The sequence below is a fragment of the Thermobia domestica genome, chromosome 14, assembly GCF_964235325.1.
Source record: "Thermobia domestica chromosome 14, izTheDome1.hap1.1, whole genome shotgun sequence".
NCBI lineage: Eukaryota > Metazoa > Arthropoda > Insecta > Zygentoma > Lepismatidae > Thermobia > Thermobia domestica.
This window is the reverse complement of record NC_137467.1, coordinates 21028672-21050733: the sequence shown is the minus strand read 5'-3', so window position 1 is coordinate 21050733 and position 22062 is coordinate 21028672. Positions and strand designations below refer to the sequence as shown.

General features: G+C 34.3%; 1 protein-coding gene across 1 annotated transcript in view; it reads right to left on the bottom strand.

Moving 5' to 3' along the window:
* The window catches only part of LOC145669575 (uncharacterized), a 54098-nt gene that overhangs the window by 21021 nt on the left and 11015 nt on the right, over positions 1–22062 (bottom strand). The window contains exons 3-4 of the mRNA XM_081737784.1: positions 19798–19946; positions 10076–10255 (exon numbers count right to left, since the gene is read on the bottom strand). Coding sequence (XP_081593910.1) covers positions 10076–10255; positions 19798–19946 — 329 coding nt within the window. The remainder of the gene's footprint in view (positions 1–10075; positions 10256–19797; positions 19947–22062) is intronic.

Below are 22062 nucleotides of genomic sequence, written 5' to 3'. Positions count from 1 at the left end.
CTTCACTTAGGAACTAATACATATTTCAGAGTCATAAGGTACTCTCGAAGCAATTTTTATAGAGGGAGTTTGGCTACGGACATATAATTTGAAGTACTCTCCAACGACCTCTATACAAATTGTCGCGGAAGTACCACAGGATTCTGAAACTTAGATATTTGGATAGGGCACATACTACTTCCTAAGTTTCCATAGTTTTGAAGCTATGGACCTTTAAAGTTCATTTTCTCATGTCTTCGGCAATCTATAACTCCAAAAGGAAGCATTTATGCACTCACTTTGATCAGTACATTTTGTCTTATCTTGGTGTCAGGAATCACTTCCCAAATCCATTGTAGGTGTTGTTTTGAAACACTCCATATATATATATGTATATGTATATTAATCACGTTTGTCCTTAAAAGGATGAGATGGAGTGGTTGAATCCCCTGATGTAATTCTGCGTATGGCTCTCCATCCCAACATAATGTAAAGTAACAATGAAAACCGAAACTAACAACAGTATAAATTTCTTGGACATGTCCCATAGGGAGAAACGAAACAAATTCTAAGGTTTACTGCAAAGATACAGCAGATATTCCACACATATATGCAAAATTTGGCACAATCAAGTAAGCAAAGCAAAAGCTAACATCTAGAAACATTACACTTACAGAGCCTTACTTTCTTGTTTCACTAGTAACGACAGAGCAGCTGGAATCAACTTCTTTTCAGTCATTTAAACATTTGGAAGGAAAATGGTTACAGGATTGACACTTTGAAAAAGATGGTTACATTAAGTTGAAACATCGCTCAAAACAGACAGTATTGAAACAAATAATGATATGTGGAATAGAGAGTTATGTTTTTATTTCATTTGGTTTCAAATAATATACAAGAATTACCTAACTGGCTCAACGATAGATGCCGTTGATAATTTAGTAAATTGTATACATAAAGTATTTGAAAATAAGGGTTTCGCATTGGCCACATTCTGTGATTTAAGCATGGCTTTTGACGGTGTAGAACATATTATACTATTAAGAAAATTGAGGTGTTATGGTTTTCAAGGTAAAAGTCTGAACTTTATTAAAACAAACTTAAAAGGTCACACTCAGATTGTTAATGTCAATGGAATGAAATCAGATAGCATTCCAATAAAATAGGGGTCCCTTAAGGTTCTGTACTCGGACCGTTATTGTTTATATTGATGATAAATGATTTACCACTAAATATTTCAGCTAAATCTCTTCGTTATGCTGATGACACACTCTTGCTAAACACCAGCAATGATCTTACAGAGCTAATAATATTCAATGAGAAAACCTTTATAGAAATCAAGGAATCGTTTAAGGCAAACGGGCTTTTTTTTTTTTTTAATATTGAAAATAAAACTACTATTTTCATTGAATGAGTGTCCGATAGTATAAAAAATGTAAAATTTCTTGGTATCATTCTTGATAGGCAATTAACGTAGAAATTACGTGTAGAATATGTTTGTCTAAAACTTTCGAGAATAATAAGTGTAGTACGAAATTTAAGAGACAAAGTTCCGAACAACTACATAAGATCAGCATATTACGCTTTTTTTTTTCAAAGAACAATAGAATATGGAATATTATTTTGGCTTAACAGTAACTACATAAATGAGGTTCTACTACTACAAAGAAAGTTATTGGAATAATCAATGGTGCATTATATAAAGAACACTGTAAACCTATTCAGTAAGTTAAAAATTATAACTGTTGTTAATTTATATATATACAGGGTGTAAAGAAAGGCCTTGTACACATCTAATCTTAGTATCTTTGGACAGTCCATGTTCAGAGTCTGTGTGGGCCGCCTAACACCGCCCTTCTATCTCTTGTCGTTTTGTCAGAATTAGCCTTCAAAGTTCATTTTCTTACCCTTTTGGACGTCCGTAACTCGGTTAGGAGGCCGAGATGGACATTGTGTTACATAGACTTTTTACTTGTTTTCATCTGTAGAATTACCTCCCAAGCGTTGTAAACCTTTCTTTACACCTGTATATAATGTTTTAGTACATGTAAAAAAGAAAAAATGTCAGTTATGCAGTGTAGACAAGATATTCAACCGCATCACACGAGATATGCTAAACAAGTTGATATATCGTATAGCAGACTATCAAAAATCAAAAATAGCTATACAATACAAGGTATAAAATTTATGAATAGGTTATCAATACACACGTAAAATTTACCGATTACTCAATTTAAAAATAAAGTGTATGATTCGTTAATTGCTGTGCTGTACCCTATTATAATGTTAAGGAGTTTGAAGAAGATAAACGTTATTGTTATTAGTACCAAAAAAAAAAAAAAAAAAAAAAAATATGTTCTTGTATCTGCTTGTGTATCTTCATTTAACGTTGTCTATTGTCTGTATACAGACTTAATGACAAAAATATTATATTCTATTCTATTCAAATCACTGAAAAAAGCAACGTTTATTTAAAAGTAATAAATGTAACAGTTTCTCTATCTAACTGAACATATTGGCTTCGTCAGACACTCTAACAAACAAGAGGAATTTGCGTATAAATATAGATAGAGCTGAGAAACTAGTTCTGAATACTGATTGGCCGGTCAGAATGTACTCAGCCAATCATAATAGAAGTTGACCAAAATGAAACTAAACACCATAAATTCCTTTCCCTCGCTGGTTTGGCAGAAAAATAACCTACAAATTAAGTTTTTTCAAACACTTTGCTCCGTTGTTCGTCAAGTTTAAGTCTTACACTCCAATTCACAACAGCTTTTTTTTTTTTTTTTTTTTTTCAATAAATATGGCCTCTTTCCAGTTTCTTATTAATCATGTCCTTTGTTCCAGTCTTAATATTAATTGGTGCGAGGTTGAAGTGTTAGGACTAGGTCGGAAACTGGCAGGATTGTTATACTGTCTGACGAAGCTAATATGTTCAGTTAATTGGCGAAACTGTTACACATTTGTTATTTTTAAATAAATGCTGCTTTGTCCAGTGATTTTTATTTCGAGTTTAAGAATTACTTATGGCACATATGGAACACATTGTAATATCTCAAATGACTCACCTACGTAGTAACGCTCCTCAGAATACAGCATAATTACAGCAATAACACTAGTTCCCAACGAACATACAGAAAGTTTTAACACGTTATAAAAGTTTCTTTTCTTATCCATTAGGTTTCGTAAGAATCTATGAAGTCTTATGTATATGCAAAGACTCTATACAGGGATGACGATAAGCAGCAGACACACTAAAGTTAAAGACCATGTTCGGTATGCCGAATACACACTGGGCTTTTTTAAACACCTGAAAGATTCTAACCGTAACATTAACAAAGTGGAAGTAATCATAAAACCTTAATCATTCACAGGAAGACAGGCACACAAAACCTCCAATGATAGAATTAAAATTAAAGTATGGCATAGCATTCTGGACGGAAGTTGGAACAACATCACTGGCAACTTTACCGTCACCACCAACCACAGAAGAAGAAGAACAATGATCTAAGATGTGTATACTGCGTGGTAGCAAGAAGTTTTTGTTAGCCAGTGTAAATATTTTCATCTATCTACATAACTAGTTAAAGTCACTGTTTGTGACTTAATAACTCTTGAACCACGAGACCGATCTCGATCAAATTTTTAAGATAGTTGAGGTTCGGTTCTGGGATGGTTTTTATCATTTCACTTTGACGGTGCAACTTAGGAGAGGAGGAAAGATGAAAATATATAAAAATGATTGAAAATGACTGATATTAGTGTCGAATCCACAGTTTTCGGGGTTGATGAGATGAGCAGTGATACTTCCGATGCCGTTCAAATCCAAATTCAGCCCCCATTAATATCCATAAGGGAAGATGGTGACATGTAAAAATTATTGAAAATGGCCGATATTAGTTTCGAATTTATAGTTTTTGGGATCCGTTAGGTGATTGGTGAGTTTTCGTGCCCTTTATGTCCAAAATGAAACGTATTTTCTCCGTGCGAAGAGCAGGCATTCTGCTAGTTTTATATATATATATATAATTAATTTCCACACATCCTATCTTCAATAAAATTTTTACTTGTCTGTCTTGATCATGATAGTTGTCAGCGAAAATTAAATGTTTAACATGTTTTATTAAACTTAATAACAGGATATAGAAGAGTAAAGAGTTTATTGATAAGATTGCTATTGCAGTAGTTTACATTATAATTAATGTAAAATATACTTTTAGAAACAAATAAATAAGTAAAGTATTCCTCCTAAACCTTTTAAACAACGCCAATTAAAATTTTACTTCCTACTAGATTTCACGGTAGCACTTAAAATGTCAGAACCACGACACGTGATACGACGACTTAAAATGTCATACGACTACTTGAGTATCACCTGTGATTGTGCATAATACAATACAATACATTCTACAATTCTGACAAGGCTTTCGGGTTTCCCCTGGAGCCTTGTTCACAGAGAAAAACATAATAAAATCAGAAAATAAAAGGAACGGGCTCACTGGCGTAAAAGAGCGCGAAGAATACCTTTTTTTATTGTCAGTCACACATCGAACGGTGGAGTATCAAACTGTATTTTTTTTCTTTCTTTTTTTTTAACGGAAGGAAGGTTGCCAGCTTACGTTGATGTTTTTGTTTTTGTGTCAATATTGTATGTACTTTTTAATTACCGTATTGTCCCCCATTCCTTGATTAGAAAACCTTTATCTATTTGGAGTTTTCCCCTTTTTTATAAGCAAGATAAACATTTTTTTTTCAAGTAACAGATCTTTCTATTTCTTTCTTATCTCTAAATAAGATTCTTGACTCAGTAATATCGTGTTGTGTTGTGTTTCTTTTTAGATGTTTCGAGAGGCCTGAAATGGGGTGTTCTGATTTAGCGTCTCTGAGATGTTCTTTGACTCATACTTTTAAGTTTCTTTTTGTCATGTAGCCCTCCAGGTAACTGTACTTTACCTCGTAAACTTCTGATTTTTCATTGAAGGTTGGTAATACAGTATATCTATATCTATCTATCTATATATATATATACATATATATATATATATATATATATATATATATATATATCGAGAGAGAGAGAGGGAGACAGAGCAAGAGAGAGAGATAATTTTGGGGGCCCTCATGCTGTACGAAAATCATACTACGAGAACTCATTATTTAATTTGGGGAAAACAGGTAGTGTGACCAGTACATGCCGGTGTTCTTTGTTTCAGGTCTGTTGAAATGGATATTCCTTTGAATCTGATTATACCAACTTAATGAAGTGGAAACAAGATATCCATCCATGCCAGGGCCGGCTTTACCATGTGTGCGTTTGCAAGGGACGGTATGTTTCGAGGGGCGGCAAAATCTGTCATAACTATATTAACTAACTAACTAACTAACTAACTAACTATATGGCCTATGGAACCCGGAGGTTCAATGCCGCGTTTACAAAAGCTCTCCACTGACTTCTATCCTTAGCTAACTCCATCCAGTTTCTACTTTGTATTCCAATCTCTGCTAGATCAATCTTAATATTGTCCTCCCATCTGCGCCTAGATCTTCCTAATGTCGTTTTCCGATTGGTCTTCCAGTCAAGACTTTGAAAGCGTTTCTACTTTCTTCCATTCTAGCTACATGACCCGCCCACCTAAGCCTCCTAGACTTGACGACCCTAACAATGTTGGGTAAACCAACTAAATTATGTAGTTCCTCGTTATGAAGTTTCCGCCATTCCCCATTCCCGTTCCTCCTGGGTCCGAATATTCGTCTCAGGATTTTGTTCTCAAATACTTTCTATGTTCTTCCCTCAGTGTAAGCGACCATGTTTCACAACTTTACAGAACAACAGGTATAATTATCGTTTTTTATATTTTAAGCTTCAAATTCCTCGACAGAATTCGCGACGTCAAGAGATTTTGAACTGAATAATAACACGAATTTCCTGCTTTTAGTCGTCATTTAGTTTCTTCGTGAATATGATTTTCGTCTGTTAATATTGATCCTAGATATTTGAAAGTATCCACTTTATCAAAAGCATTATTTAATATTTTAACGCATCCATAATTTGCTGTATTCCGGTCCCGACGCACTTCCATGTATTTAGTTTTCTTTGCATTTACTTCTAAACCCATGTCCCTGCAAGCATTTAATAAGATTTCTGCATTTCTTTCTATTGTTCTCCTGTCATCCCCTATTAAATTGGGTCATAACTATATTATTTAAAATAAATATTTCGTAAATCTTAATATTATATAAAAAGCAAAATTAAAATATCGTTGTATATGTATACCAATAATTGAATATTATGATGTCTCTATTATCTACATATTGCCAATTAACGTCTAAGGAAGATACCCCATGGAAATAGTTACGAATTAAGTGTATTTTAATAAAGAAGTATATACTCTGGTCAGAAAAATATTAATTATTTAAATAATAATTCCAGAATCATCATGGAAAGAGTTAAATATTTCTTGTTGGAAACAGACTTCATGATGATGGTTGTTAAAGTTACTAAACTGACCTTCTGTTTGAATACTACCTAGGTACATTCATAAATCATGTTTAGTTCACATTAGTGTCAGGTCGCATGACAGTGCTAAAACAAATGGTCAAACAAATCCCAATATGAATTGCTTGATTGTTGTCAAATACAACAACTCAATTTTCGAACAATAGCGAACACCTGTTTCATTTAGTTAGTTATCAAACTTTTGATAGATACGAAAACTAGTATTGTCATTGTCACAAACAAGTTCCTTATCATTGGAGGTGGAAACAAGTTTTCTTCTTTTTTTTTTTTTTTTTTTTTTTTTTTAACAGATGTAGAAGGAAAATCAAGAAATGAAGAGAAAGGGGCTAGTTGCACTGAAGTTGCAAACCGATATACTGAGATTGAAGTTCAATATTGAATTCTATAAAAAGCATTTCCATCTTTCCTCTGTTGGTGTACTTCCTTTGTCTTGCACTAACATAATAGATTGTTCTTTAAAGGAAAAACAGACACAGTGAGATTGTATTCGTAGTGTTTAGGCCTTTCTGAATGCCAGTACACTTTCCCTCCCCTTCGTTGTTCATGATGGGGAAGCATACCTAAAATTGTGACATTTAGGATTTGTCGTTTCTGGAGAAAGGAAGGGCGGTAAATGATGTCATTGCACGGGGCAGCAAATTGCCTAGGGCTAACCCTGATTCATGTTCCCTAATTTCAACAAATCTAATTTCAACATGTCTCTTTCTTTAAATCTGATTCCAATGAGGTAAGTTTTCTACAGGAAAAAGTTTTCCATATACAGTGAAACCTCTCTAAAGCGGACAGCCGTGGGGAATAAAAAATTGTCCGCTATAGAGAGGTGTCCACCTTAAAGAGGTTTCAATATTTTGTTACGTAAATTAGTAAACAAGGTAATATTCACTTAGAAAAGATATTTTTGCATGAATCATGTATTTATGAATATTACCAAAATGTTACCTGCATTATCCTCCCCCATCCAATACACTCTTGTTCGAGGTACAACTTGGAAATAAGATGATGTAGTTTTCTGGACTTTACACTTATCACTACTTACTACTTTTTCAGTATGTCGCTTTGATTTGTAGGTTAATTGCAGTCCAGTAGTGTAGTTTTTGAGACAATATGCGTACCCACGGGCAAAAAATACCAAACTTGTCTTCTCCTTAGTTAGATGTTCCAGCGGGACAGTTGAATAACGTGTCATCCTAAACGGCGGGCAAATATCAATTACTTTCATGTCTAAAACAAGTTGGGTGGTAGTGGACTGCAAGCAAATTATATAAAAGTGTTGTTAAGGGGAGAAGCTTTGTCTGGGTTGCTGAGCAGACAATGGAGGAGGCAAAATATTGTCACAATGCTTTCTTGGTGACACATGTATGAATTACTAAAAATGTTTTTTTAATAATACTTTTCAACTTATTTCTAGAGAAAGTGTCCGTAATACGGAGGTAAGTAATACATATAAACGACAAAAAAGACTGTCCGTGTCCGTACTAGAGAGTGTCCGCTTTAGAGAGGTTTGCCAATAAGTCTTTTTCCTATGACAGCGTTCGGGGATTACAAAATATGTCCGTTACGGGAGGTGTCCGCTTTATAGAGGTGTCCGTTAGTAGAGGTTTCACTGTATTTGCTTTGATCACTGATAAACTGTGGATCTATCACGTATTTACAATGAGCTTGTAATGAATACTGAGAACAAACTTGTTATTGTGCCTTTTAATTTCTAGGTGTAAGCAGGCAAGTTTAACTTCCTTTTCATGCTCCACAGCGAACTTCGTGTTAGTGTGAATCTGATTTACTTTGCTTATTAAGGAATCCAACTGCAAATTTTCTTTGTACAGGAAAAGTACATTATCAAAACATCTATAGTATTGTGTAGCACATCTTTAAGAACTAAGTTGGCCAAGAACAAGTTAAAGGATTGTCAATGGCTAAGATTTAAACTTAACACAGACTATCAAATTACAGTCTGTTCTACTACTTCTATTTAAACACATTATAAATGTATGTTTATTGGTACAGGAAACGCAATAAATACAATACAATACAATTTGAAAAATAATTACTTCTTCATGCATGTTTCATAGACCGTCCCATTTTATAGGAAGTTAGTCCCCTGCTTTTAGTTTAGGTACCTAGTTAAACTAAAGTGTAAAAACCAAACAAACTATAAATTAAATCAGGGTTCCTACTATTCTGGAGAAATCTATTTCCCTGACCTTCCCTGACTTTTGGCAGAAATTCCATGACTTTCATGACAGGTGTCGGATGACGTTGACATATAAATAAGGAATAAATAACGGTGAATATTTATATATTAGAACATTTATTCTATAAAGACAAATAGTAATCAATTGCTCATACGTACATTCCACTTACCACCCATAAAAATCTTAGCAACGTTCCATACTGTGATCATTAAGGGTTGGCTAAGCTGAAATTGGAGTACAAATAATGTTCAAAAAATATATTTTATAAGATTTCCTGGTTTCCAGTCATTTTCCCTGAGTTTCCCTGCGTTTTCCACTCACTTCCCTAATTTCCCTGACCAGTAGGAACCCTGTAAATAAGCACTCATCTTACTAGGTTAGATTAATTATTTTCTGCTTTCGATCCTTTATTTTACTATTTTATGTTGACGTACACCTTTGTAAGAAAGATTCAAAGAGATTAGAAGAAATAGTACTTTATGTGTTCCAGTTTTCCTACGTGTAAGTATACACGGCTTCTGAAAGGACATAGGTGTTTAAAGTTTATTATAAGCATGAGTATACACTAGAATTATTTGTCAGTCTTCGTAATGATTCGAATTTTAATATTGTAATGTACCACGTGTTTGTGTTTAAGTTACAAACATTCTACACGTGCTCCTATTTATGAACAACTACCACGTGCACTTTACTGAGGAGTACATTAGCTCCAGATGACGGAGACTTTAGCGACACCTATAGTCACATGACGATGAGGGAACGGCAGCGCCACCGCCTTACCTGACCGAGAGCATTTCATGTACAGTTACCAATCTGCGATTGGACACCCCTCCTTTAACTAGCTCGGAGCTCTAGGAAATACCCAACCCAAACCATGTAGTTTGCTTCGAAACTCTAGGTTTTTCCTTTCCTCCTGCTTAGTTTGCTTCGGAGCTCTGTCAGGATTACCAACCTCAGTCATTTAGCTTGCCTGGAGCTCTGTGACTTTTAACCTCCTCTCTGCTTGCTTCGGAGCATTGGGGATTCCTAATTCATTCCATCTAGCTTGCTGCGGAACTCTGTGGAGATCCTATCCTCGGCTGCTCGGGCATTGAATCACCTATCTCTACTTTGTATTAGAGAAATTACATTATTGTACTATTCTTGAAGAATACTGTTTATAGAAGATTTTTATAATAAAACAGGTACTGGTAGTCGATTCCAAAATATAATTCATCCTACTAAAGCTCTATCTACCCCTTCAGATATTTAAAAAATCTTTGCAATATTCTTTCTGACTTGGCACTTTAAAATTGTGAAATGAGCCATAGAATAACTTATTAACAAATTTCAAGTTGCCGCTTTCGTAATAAAAAACAAAATCATGTAACTACAAGAAACTTACTTTCGAAAATCCAGTAGTCTAATATGAGACAAGGCAGCACATGCTCCAATATCATCAACCGTATTGTAAGCTGCGTGGAGTTCCCGCAGAGATGTGAATCCAAAAATTCCATCCAAAGATTCTAACCCACACTTTGCCACTCGAAGTATACTTAAGGAAGTCAGACCACATCCAAGCTCTCTGTAATTATAGAAAAAAACATAAAACTAAAAGAATAATACGTGTCCTATAAAGTTACAAATTTAGCTCTAAAATGCTTTAATGTAAAGTAACGTTCATCTTTAATTTCTGTATTGAAATTAATAACTAAAAACAAATGGATCCTTCTTTTAGGATTTATGGTAACTTTGGTTACCATAGCCTAGTGTTGTCTTTGACCGCTTATTTAGGTCCTATAAGAGACAACTAAGAGCTTTTTTTTTTTTTTTTTTTTTTTCATTGGTCAAGTCAAGCATGGACCAAAAACATCCCAGATGCGTTTTGGGACCGGATGGTCAAATTGACGGTGCCAAGTAAGGGCGGAGGGGTGTGACTTTTCTTAAGTCTTCATCCCGGCCAAATTAAAATGCCGCTAATTTTAGAGTAATTATGTGATATATTCAAATAGATAAAAGATACTCGAAATGTGGAACAAGAGCGCCCTAAACAATATTATTTTACATGAGAAACCGTTATCATGACTCACTTATCTGCTTTCGATTTCAAGCCATTTTGAAAATCGGCATTTATTTTCGCGTTTCTGAACAGCTGAAAACGGAAAGCCACTAGGTGACTTGTGATAACGGTACCTCACGCAAAATAACATTGTCTAGGGCGCTCTTGTTCCACATTTCGATTATCTTTTATCTATTTGAAGATATCACATAATTACTGTAAAATTAGCGGTATTTTAATTTCGCCGGGATGAAGACTGGTATACATAAAAAAAATTTCATTTCCTTAGTTTTCAAGATATCAGATTGAAATTTTACATACGAATCGTGTGCGCCTTTGAGTATTTTTTTTAGATCCCTACGTGAACCCGGGCCCGTGGTTGATTCCGAGGGGTTGATTTTTTTCAGAAAAAAATCCATTTTTTTTACCGAATTTCCCAGTTCAGGTGTATGATACTGACATGTAAGTGGTACCATTGGAAAGGGCGCATTATACTGAAGAAAATGGCATTTGAGCTATGACCGTAGGTCAAGTAGCAATGACGCAGTGAATTTTTGAATATATATATATATATATATATATATATATAAACCACGGAGTGTCATTTGAAAACAAGTAAAAGTTCTACCAAGTTGGCAACACTGTCAACCGAATTGCAACGCACGTAAAAATCATCATATTGATACAAATCAACTTTCTGAACTTTATCAAAGCTTGAACACACAGTTTCTGATTTAACGCGAAATATATATTTTATTTTCTATTGTCCCGAGCCGATTTTGGGTCCCAAGTTGTAAACCCTGTAACTCGAAAACGAAGCGGAATTCGACTCATGTTTATAGGAATTTTTCTACTGGATTTGATGTCAGGATTCATCTCTCAAAATTTTCATACCCCCTTGCAAATCGCCTTGTGTATAGGACCTAAATATTTACATTTCAAGGCCATTTCTTGAATCTACACTACCTTACTTCTTGAATCTGCACTTTCATACAGTTTGATATGTTGAAAACGAACTGTGTAATCATCTTCAGTGCTGTGTGGGTTCATAGTATTAATAGTAAGTATGAAAATGATTCAGAAAATCTCGAACTATACTCGGTGACATTGACTGTCCTATAGAAAGCATAACGAAAACAATAAATATTTTGTTGCACGTTCGTTTGTGGCAAAAAGTGAAGTAATTTCTCGCAGAAACACCAACACCATATTTAAAATAAAATAAAAATTTAAAAAAAAAAAAAACGTAGGGAGGTTATAACTCGTAAATATCATTTTAACTCACAGTGGTATATTCAATACCCATGGCTATGTGGGTGTGTAAAGATATTATAAATTTACTCTCGCTTATGCCTGTTGTTTGGTAGGGACAAAAATGTATGAAATTCCTTAAGCCAGAGTTTTTGCAGTAAGATACTATTGAAATCTACAAAGTTTTGACTTCAAATTTCTACTTCATTTGTTTTCTGTTGTATTATGAAGATCAGAAATATTGTTCAATATCTTACAAAAGAAAATTCATAATTTAGATTATTGCAGAAAGAAAATAAATGAATTTGTAGAATATCTAAGGTCATTCAGAAACAGTTTTCACTGCATTTGGCACAAAGTGAAAAGCACTGACGAACCTGAAGAGCCACACTGTTCAAAAACATCCACTGTTTAAAGATTAAATGACAAAACAAAGTTGTTAATGTCTATATTTTAAAATTGTTGATACGCTGAAAGAAACAGTAAGCACTAAATTTTCTTAGTGTTTCTTAGTGGTAACAATCATCAAAGTGCCACGTCACGCCACTGCCCTCGTATATATATATATATATATATTTCCGTGTATATATATATATATATATATATATATATATATATATATATATATATATATATATATATATTTCCGGTTTTAAATAAGGACGTATAAGAAAGAGAGATATCCAATTCAGAGTTTTATTATAGTTGGAAAAATAACGCCGGCGACAACCGATGCAATCCAGTCAATACCACATATTCCTTATTACATAATAAAAAACTGTGAAGACACCACTAGTTCATAGTTTGCAACAATTACTAGTACATGACACTGTTAATCACTATTAATGAATTCGGGAATAGTCTTGCAGACACTTTTACTTATTAATTATTATTTCGCGGACAACTAATGCAATATATTCATACCACATATTCCTTATTACATAATAAAAAACTGTGAAGACACCATTAGTTCATAGTTTGCAACTATTACTAGTGCATGACACTGTTAATCACTATTAATGAATATAGGAATATTCTTGCAGACACTTTTACCTATTCGTTATTATTTCTCGGACCACTTAATGCGACACATTCAATATCACATATTCGTTATTACATAATAAAAAAACTGTGAAGACACCACTACTTCGTAGTTTGCAACAATTACTAGTACGACACTGTTAATCACTATTAATGAATTCAGGAACAGTCTTGAAGACACTTTTACCTATTCATTATTATTTCTCGGACAACTAATGTAACATATTCTATACCACATATTCCTTATTACATAATAAAAAAAACTGTGGGAACATTATTAGTTCCTAGTCTGCAACAATTACTAGTATATGACACTGTTAATCACTATTAATGAATTCGGGAATAGTCTTGCAGACACTTTTACCTATTAATTATTATTTCTCGGACAACTAATGCAACATATTCTATACCACATATTCCTTATTACGTAATAAAAAACTGTGAAGACATCATTAGTTCGTAGTTTGCAACAATTACTAGTACATGACACTGTTAATCACTATTAATGAATGCAGGAATAGTCTTGCAGACACTTTTACCTATTCGTTATTATTTCTTGGACGACTAATGCAACATATTCTATACCACATATTCATTATTATATAATAAAAAACTGTGAAGACACCACTAGTTTATAGTTTGCAACAATTACTAGTACATGACACTGTTAAGCACTATTAATGAATACAGGAATAGTCTTGCAGACACTTTTACCTATTAATTATTATTTCTCGGACAACTAATGCAACATATTCTATTCCACATATTCCTTATTACATAATAAAAAAAACTGTGGAGACACAATTAGTTCGTAGTTTCCAAGTATTACTAGTACATGAAACTGTTAATCACTATTAATGAATTCGGGAATAGTCTTGCAGACACTTTTACTTATTAATTATTATTTCTCGGACAACTAATGCAACATATTCTATACCACATATTCCTTATTACATAATAAAAAACTGTGAAGACACCATTAGTTCATAGTTTGCAACTATTACTAGTGCATGACACTGTTAATCACTATTAATGAATGTAGGAATATTCTTGCAGACACTTTTACCTATTCGTTATTATTTCTCGGACAACTTAATGCGACACATTCAATATCACATATTCGTTATTACATAATAATAAAAAACTGTGAAGACACCACTACTTCGTAGTTTGCAACAATTACTAGTACATGACACTGTTAATCACTATTAATGAATACAGGAATAGTCTTGCGGACACTTTTACCTATTCATTTTTATTTCTTGGACGACTAATGCAACATATTCTATACCACATATTCCTTATTACATAATAAAAAAAACTGTGAAGACTTCATTAGTTCGTAGCTTGCAACAATTTTACTAGTACATGACACTGTTATTCACTATTAATGAATGCATGAATATTCTTGCAGACTTCTACATATTTATTACTATTCCTTGTACAACTAATGCAACATATTCTATACCACGTTGCATAATAAACAAACTGTGAAAATACAATTAGTTCGTAGTTCGCAAGAATTACTGGGCATGACACTCTTAATCACTATTCATGTTGCAGGAATAGTCTTGCAGGCACTTTTATCTATTTATTATTAGTTCTCTTTCTCAAAACAAGAATCATCTCAATTGACAACCATCCTTTTATGAGCAAAAGTTACCGATGTTAGCAAAATATAAACATTTTGTAATGTTTTATAAAGCTTAAAGAAGAAACAAATCTTAGAAAACAAAACCACTGCAAAATGAAGCAGTTTCCTTGGAAAATACAAATATATATTCTTGTCTTTTGAAGATTCGAATTACGTTGCTAAAGAGATTGATGTATTGTTGAAAAACAAACGTTGTTATATATGTTTAAAACAACATTGTTATATTCCATTGTTTTATCAGCAGTAATTTTGCAAGTACTTAAATTTTGACGATGAGAAAATGCTGTAAATATTGAAAAGAGAAAAATGAGAAATAGAAGAAGACTGCAAACATTATGAAACAAGAAATCATAAGACTTTTCGTGTAAGATATTTGTCACAATCTCCCACTACTTCCAAAGAAAAAGCAATATGATGAATACCTCTAGAAGTTGAGAGCTTATACGCTAATATCTCTGGAAGTTGAGATATTATAAGGTAATATCTCTGCAAGTTGAGATCTTATATGTTAATACTTCTGAAAGTTAAGATTTTATAGGCTAATACCTCTGGAAGTTGAGAGCTTATACGCTAATATCTCTGGAAGTTGAGATATTATAAGGTAATATCTCTGCAAGTTGAGATCTTATATGTTAATACTTCTGAAAGTTAAGATTTTATAGGCTAATACCTCTGGAAGTTGAGAGCTTATACGCTAATATCTCTGGAAGTTGAGATATTATAAGGTAATATCTCTGCAAGTTGAGATCTTATATGTTAATACTTCTGAAAGTTAAGATTTTATAGGCTAATACCTCTGGAAGTTGAGAGCTTATACGCTAATATCTCTGGAAGTTGAGATATTATAAGGTAATATCTCTGCAAGTTGAGATCTTATATGTTAATACTTCTGAAAGTTAAGATTTTATAGGCTAATACCTCTGGAAGTTGAGAGCTTATACGCTAATATCTCTGGAAGTTGAGATATTACAAGGTAATATCTCTGCAAGTTGAGATCTTATATGTTAATACTTCTGAAAGTTAAGATTTTATAGGCTAATACCTCTGGGAGTTGAGAGCTTATACGCTAATATCTCTGGAAGTTGAGATATTATAAGGTAATATCTCTGCAAGTTGAGATCTTATATGTTAATACTTCTGAAAGTTAAGATTTTATAGGCTAATACCTCTGGAAGTTGAGAGCTTATACGCTAATATCTCTGGAAGTTGAGATATTATAAGGTAATATCTCTGCAAGTTGAGATCTTATATGTTAATACTTCTGAAAGTTAAGATTTTATAGGCTAATACCTCTGGAAGTTGAGAGCTTATACGCTAATATCTCTGGAAGTTGAGATATTATAAGGTAATATCTCTGCAAGTTGAGATCTTATATGTTAATACTTCTGAAAGTTAAGATTTTATAGGCTAATACCTCTGGAAGTTGAGAGCTTATACGCTAATGTCTCTGGAAGTAGAGATCTTATAAGGCAATATCTCTGGAAGTTGAGATCTTATAGGTTAATACTTCTGAAAGTTAAGATTTTATAGGCTAATACCTCTGGAAGTTGAGAGCTTATAGGCTACGTTATAGAAAATTTAATACCGGAATATTATAATTATTTAATTTTAAGTTCCTATCGTTACGCTCCGAGGCTAAGGAGGACGATGATATGATGATGATGATGAACGAAATTATGGAATGAAGAAAGTAGGAGAGAACAGGAGATCCTAGAAAAACCAACGCACAAGGTTTTATATCCACCACAAAGACCACTTGGTGCGAACTGGGATAGAACCATGAATCCCACACATAAAATGTTAGCGCTCTACCACTGAGTCACTGCGGCTCAGGAATAATACTTGGCATGCATTTTGGGGTAATTAAGATTACTGGAAAAGGAATTAAATATATTCAATATATGATTTTTCACAACCTTTATATGGTATAATGAAATGAAAAAAAACTTTCTTGTTGCCTTATTTCATTATTTCATTTTCCATATATTTCGTTCACCTTTCTTGCTGTGGGTATCGTCGGGGGATATAAATTTATAGCCAATGTGCAACTAAATTTCCGAATTTCTGAAGTTTTATTAAATTTATGGTCATCATGTCTAACAAACCTTACTCATCAACAAGTTTATTGATCGTGTATAGTGAGTTTTACTTTGGTAAGAATGGTCATCATGTCTAACAAACCTTACTCATCAACAAGTTTATTGATCGTGTATAGTGAGTTTTACTTTGGTAAGAATGGTCATCATGTCTAACAAACCTTACTCATCAACAAGTTTATTGATCGTGTATATTGAGTTTTACTTTGGTAGGAATGGTCATCATGTCTAACAAACATTACTCATCAACAAGTTTATTGATCGTGTATAGTGAGTTTTACTTTGGAAAGAATGGTCATCATGTCTAACAAACCTTACTCATCAACAAGTTTATTGATCGTGTATAGTGAGTTTTACTTTGGTAAGAATGGTCATCATGTCTAACAAACCTTACTCATCAACAAGTTTATTGATCGTGTATAGTGAGTTTTACTTTGGTAGGAATGGTCATCATGTCTAACAAACCTTACTCATCAACAAGTTTATTGATCGTGTATAGTGAGTTTTACTTTGGAAAGAATGGTCATCATGTCTAACAAACCTTACTCATCAACAAGTTTATTGATCGTGTATAGTGAGTTTTACTTTGGTAAGAATGGTCATCATGTCTAACAAACCTTACTCATCAACAAGTTTATTGATCGTGTATAGTGAGTTTTACTTTGGTAAGAATGGTCATCATGTCTAACAAACCTTACTCATCAACAAGTTTATTGATCGTGTATAGTGAGTTTTACTTTGGTAGGAATGGTCATCATGTCTAACAAACCTTACTCATCAACAAGTTTATTGATCGTGTATAGTGAGTTTTACTTTGGAAAGAATGGTCATCATGTCTAACAAACCTTACTCATCAACAAGTTTATTGATCGTGTATAGTGAGTTTTACTTTGGTAAGAATGGTCATCATGTCTAACAAACCTTACTCATCAACAAGTTTATTGATCGTGTATAGTAAGTTTTACTTTGGAAAGAATGGTCATCATGTCTAACAAACCTTACTCATCAACAAGTTTATTGATCGAGTATAGTGAGTTTTACTTTGGTAAGAGATTTTAATAGCTAGCAACATTGGAATAAAGAGATGTAAACTAGAAGCTCATGGTCCTTACGATTTTTTAAAACAACATAATTTTCTACCCAACTTTAGATTCAATACAAAGATGTACTTACATGTACAGAATTTTTAAAGGATCAGGACACAAAAGGAAAACGAACTCAAGTTATATCCCAAAGAAATTCGAATTTCCATTATGCCCCCAGCAAGAAAGTTGGGCCAAATACAAGATAAAAGTAATTAAATGGCATAAAATAAAATACAGTGAAACTTCTATATAGCGGACAGTAAAGAAGAACGTAAAACTGTCCGTTATTCGAAAGTGTTCGCTATTCAGAAAATGCTTAGGATTTAAAAGAAGAAAAAAATACACCAATGTACAGACAAATTTGCCTGCGTCTTGCAAATGGATCACTTGTAGCCAAACGAAGATAAAATGCACAAGACGTCATTCCATTGTTCAAATTATGCTGAAAATTGCTACTAAACAATATGCACTTTAAAAGAAAAAAAAACTGAACGAAATATGAAAGAAATACTACACCTTAGTCAACAATGTGCGATAGTGTTAGAAATACTGCTCGTGATTTTTTGAAGTTACAGAGAATATGAGAGTTTTATTCTTGGCTGTCCGTTATTTGTAAGTTCTGCATAGGCGCTGGGGAATAGTTTTTCGTGTTCGCGTCCGTCATTGAGAATGCCCGTTATTCAGAAGTAACTTAGCCATTGTACCACATGATATTCTTCCGAGGAATTGAAAAGTGGCCGTTATTTAGAGGTGTCTGCTTTTGAGAGATGACCGTTAGGAGAAGTTTCACTGTATTTCAATTAAACGCCCCACAATTATGTTCTTTAGGTTAAAGAAGACGATTATTAAGGTGAGTGAATGATAATGGAAGAATTGGCGTAATGAAAAAGTGGGAGGAAACGGGAGTACCCCAAGAAAACCCACGGATACGATGTTGCCCACTATAAACTTGTTTGTTCGAGGATCGAACCATGAACCCCAAGCACCACAGGTAAGAGCTCTACCACTGAGCCTCCAAGGCTACGTGAGACGTGGATCTACAACTTAAGATAAAATCCGAAACACCGGTATGTGTTAAAATTTCATGGTTCTTCCACCGGGAATTGAAATGAAATGAAATCTTTGAGTTTTACGTCCCACGATTATGCCGGACAGGCTAAAGGAGACGGTGATGATGAGAAATGGTGGAATGAAGAAAGTGGGAGGAAACGGGAAATCCCCGAGAAAGCCCACGAGCACGGTGTTTGTCCACCACAAAGTCCACACGGCGCGAGCTGGGATCGAACCAGGGACTCCAAGCACCGGAGGTGAACGCTCTACCACTGAGCCACCGCGCCCCCTTCACCAGGAATCGAATTCGGGATCCCGAGAACTAAACGCTCGGACATTAATCATTAGACCAGCGGGTAGGGCTAGTACCAGCGTGTTTTTGAGCATATTCTAGTGTTAATTCATGTTTCACACACCTTATATTCCTCCGAAAATTCTGACTTGCAACGAAGTTGGTGGACTTAAAGGCGGCCATTTTGGCATAATTTATTGACTGAAACGTTTTTCCCACTTCAAAAATGTATCTCCGGTCATGAAGTTGCCCTATACGCGCACATTTCCATGCTATTGAAGTGGTTCTCTCGGAATACCCTGTACACAACTATAGTTATGCCTGGTGTACGCGCCTTTGGCGCGGGAGACCCAGGTTCGATTCCCGGCGGGAGCTCAAGTGGTTCGGATTCCATGTTAATCAGTAGGTCCACGTCTGATATAGCCTCGCTGCTGAACGGGACATTAAACTCAAAATCAACTCAATGCCTGTTGTACTGCATGTATTGGCTAGCATGTACAAAGAATCAGATTTAAGGTTTCGAGTTTCCCAACAATTCAATTATAATTCTCGTTTATTTTATCTATATTTTTATTTATTGTAAAATAATGAAGACTTACCTAAGAGATGGCATACAGCTCCCATCCAGCGTAAGTTCCTTCAAGTTGGGCATATAAATAGAAAGCCTTTGTAGGCTCATTTCACGTACAATCACTCGAAGTTTAAGCTCCTCTACGGAATGTAGATCATTGGTTCCTGTGATTTGCCTCTGGAATAAAGCAAAATAGCATAAATCTTCCACAAAAATCCAATCCTTTTATCAACGAATGTAAAACTACAAATCACGCAGCTCAAATATCTGTTTTGTCAGTTCATGTTAGTCAAATACTTTAATCTCGTAGCTGGGTCAAGAGCCGATAGCGTAGTCTTGTAATTCGGCTTCCTTAAAGATAGTGTAGTAATAAACAGCTTACACCAGGCACGTAGCCAGGATTTCGTAATAGGGGGGGGGGTTCGAGACATGAAATACTGTGGTTATCACACCAGAGCTCGATTATTCTAAACTATTTTACTGGTAACATATATTGGTTCGCTTAGTCAGATTTCGTGATGGGGGGGGGGTATTCATAAATACAACAAGGGGGCCCACATGACCTCTCGGGGGCCTGGCCCCCTCGGCCCCCAGGATCGGCGCCCATGCATGTTAGTAAGTATTTTAGTAATAAACTATAAAGAAATCTCGAATAAAAGAATATTTATAAAAATATTTTTTAAAAATTTACAATATCTACGTTCCTTCTTCTGTTCATCCAAATATAACAATTTTCCTTTCATTATGACCAACTATTTAAAAAAAGTACGTATCCAATAATGTCTTGTAAAATATTTTATAATATCTGCGTTCCTTTCTCTGTTGAATCAAATGTTAACAGGACTTGCTTTCCACATAACTTTTTTGTTTTATTATTCCGTCAACTACTGTCTGTTCCAAATGACAAGTTAAAGGAGCAGTAGAAAACCGTTTCTGAAATAACATGTTTGATACTACAGGGAAGCGATGATAAAAAATTATTTTTATCTTTATTTTTATCTTTATATTTTATCTTTATTTTTAACGCTGATTCTTCCTATTTTTTTGTTTCTTTTTGTTTCGTCCTTCCTTATTTTTTTATGTCTGGTCACGAAGGGGGGAGTCCGGACCCCCCGGACCCACCCCTTGGCTACGTGCTTGCTTACACTAAGGGCAGTGTTCGAAGTGGAAAAAAAAGCAGAGACGGTATGTTTTTTTGCGATTTTACTCGACATACCGGCTATCTAAACGTTGAAATGCAGTGAGAGTATGTTGCCTAAAATATTGCATTTCTATTTACAATGCCTGAAAACCATTAGAGAACTTCTTGGTAATAAAGAAGAGGGAACATGGAGATACTTTGATCCTCTTCAACAACTTTCTGGGAAAAAAATAAAATAAAAAAATATCCTCTTATGTTGTATTATTGAGAATTATACACGAAAATGCTCAAAAAACGAAAGAGGATATTAACAATTTACTGCGGGAAAAATTTCCGGTCCCCCACTCGATTATTCCAAACACCCGGAAGGCCCGCTTCCACAGCAGACAACCCCTAAATCCGCCCATGCTCAAAACAGGCATTTATATGAATTAAGGCAAGAAAACACACACACACATACACATACGTATCACAGAAACAATTCAATATGGCACACCAAAATATAAACTAGGTGAACTTCTTTAAAGACGCCTCATTTTAAAAATAAAAGGTAGGAAAAATTTAAGAAAAATGTTGGTGTTGTCAACTTAGAAATTATTTTTACCTAAGAAATAAAATCTATTTACGTGCAAACTATTCGTCAATTACTGTGTAGAAAATGGATTTATTAGGGGTACTTAGCATCTACTTTCCATTTGACGGTATGTTTTAATCATTCAAAACCAGAGATGGTATTCCTTCATCACTGGAAAACCAGAGGCTGTATGGCATACCACTGCATACCGTCTTACTTCGACCACTGACTAAGGGGATTATATTGTATGACAAGAAATTCAAGTCCCGGTCGTGATATGAAGCCCGTCTTAATAGTAGGTCACATCCTTTATAACCTCAGTGTTTGATATGGATCAAAACACAGAAAATTAAAAATTAAAAAATCACAGCAACAGAGGCGGCTCTGTGATATAGTCACAAAGTCAGTTGTCTTCCCAATAAATACGAAGAAAAATAATTACGGAAACATATTGACATTTATTCCTATATATGAATAAGGAACGACCGAAGAAAAATTTACTTATTTTAAACTCATTATGAAGTTTGCAACCCTGAACATCGTACTAAAGTAAAAGTACATGGCTATTGGCGGGTAGA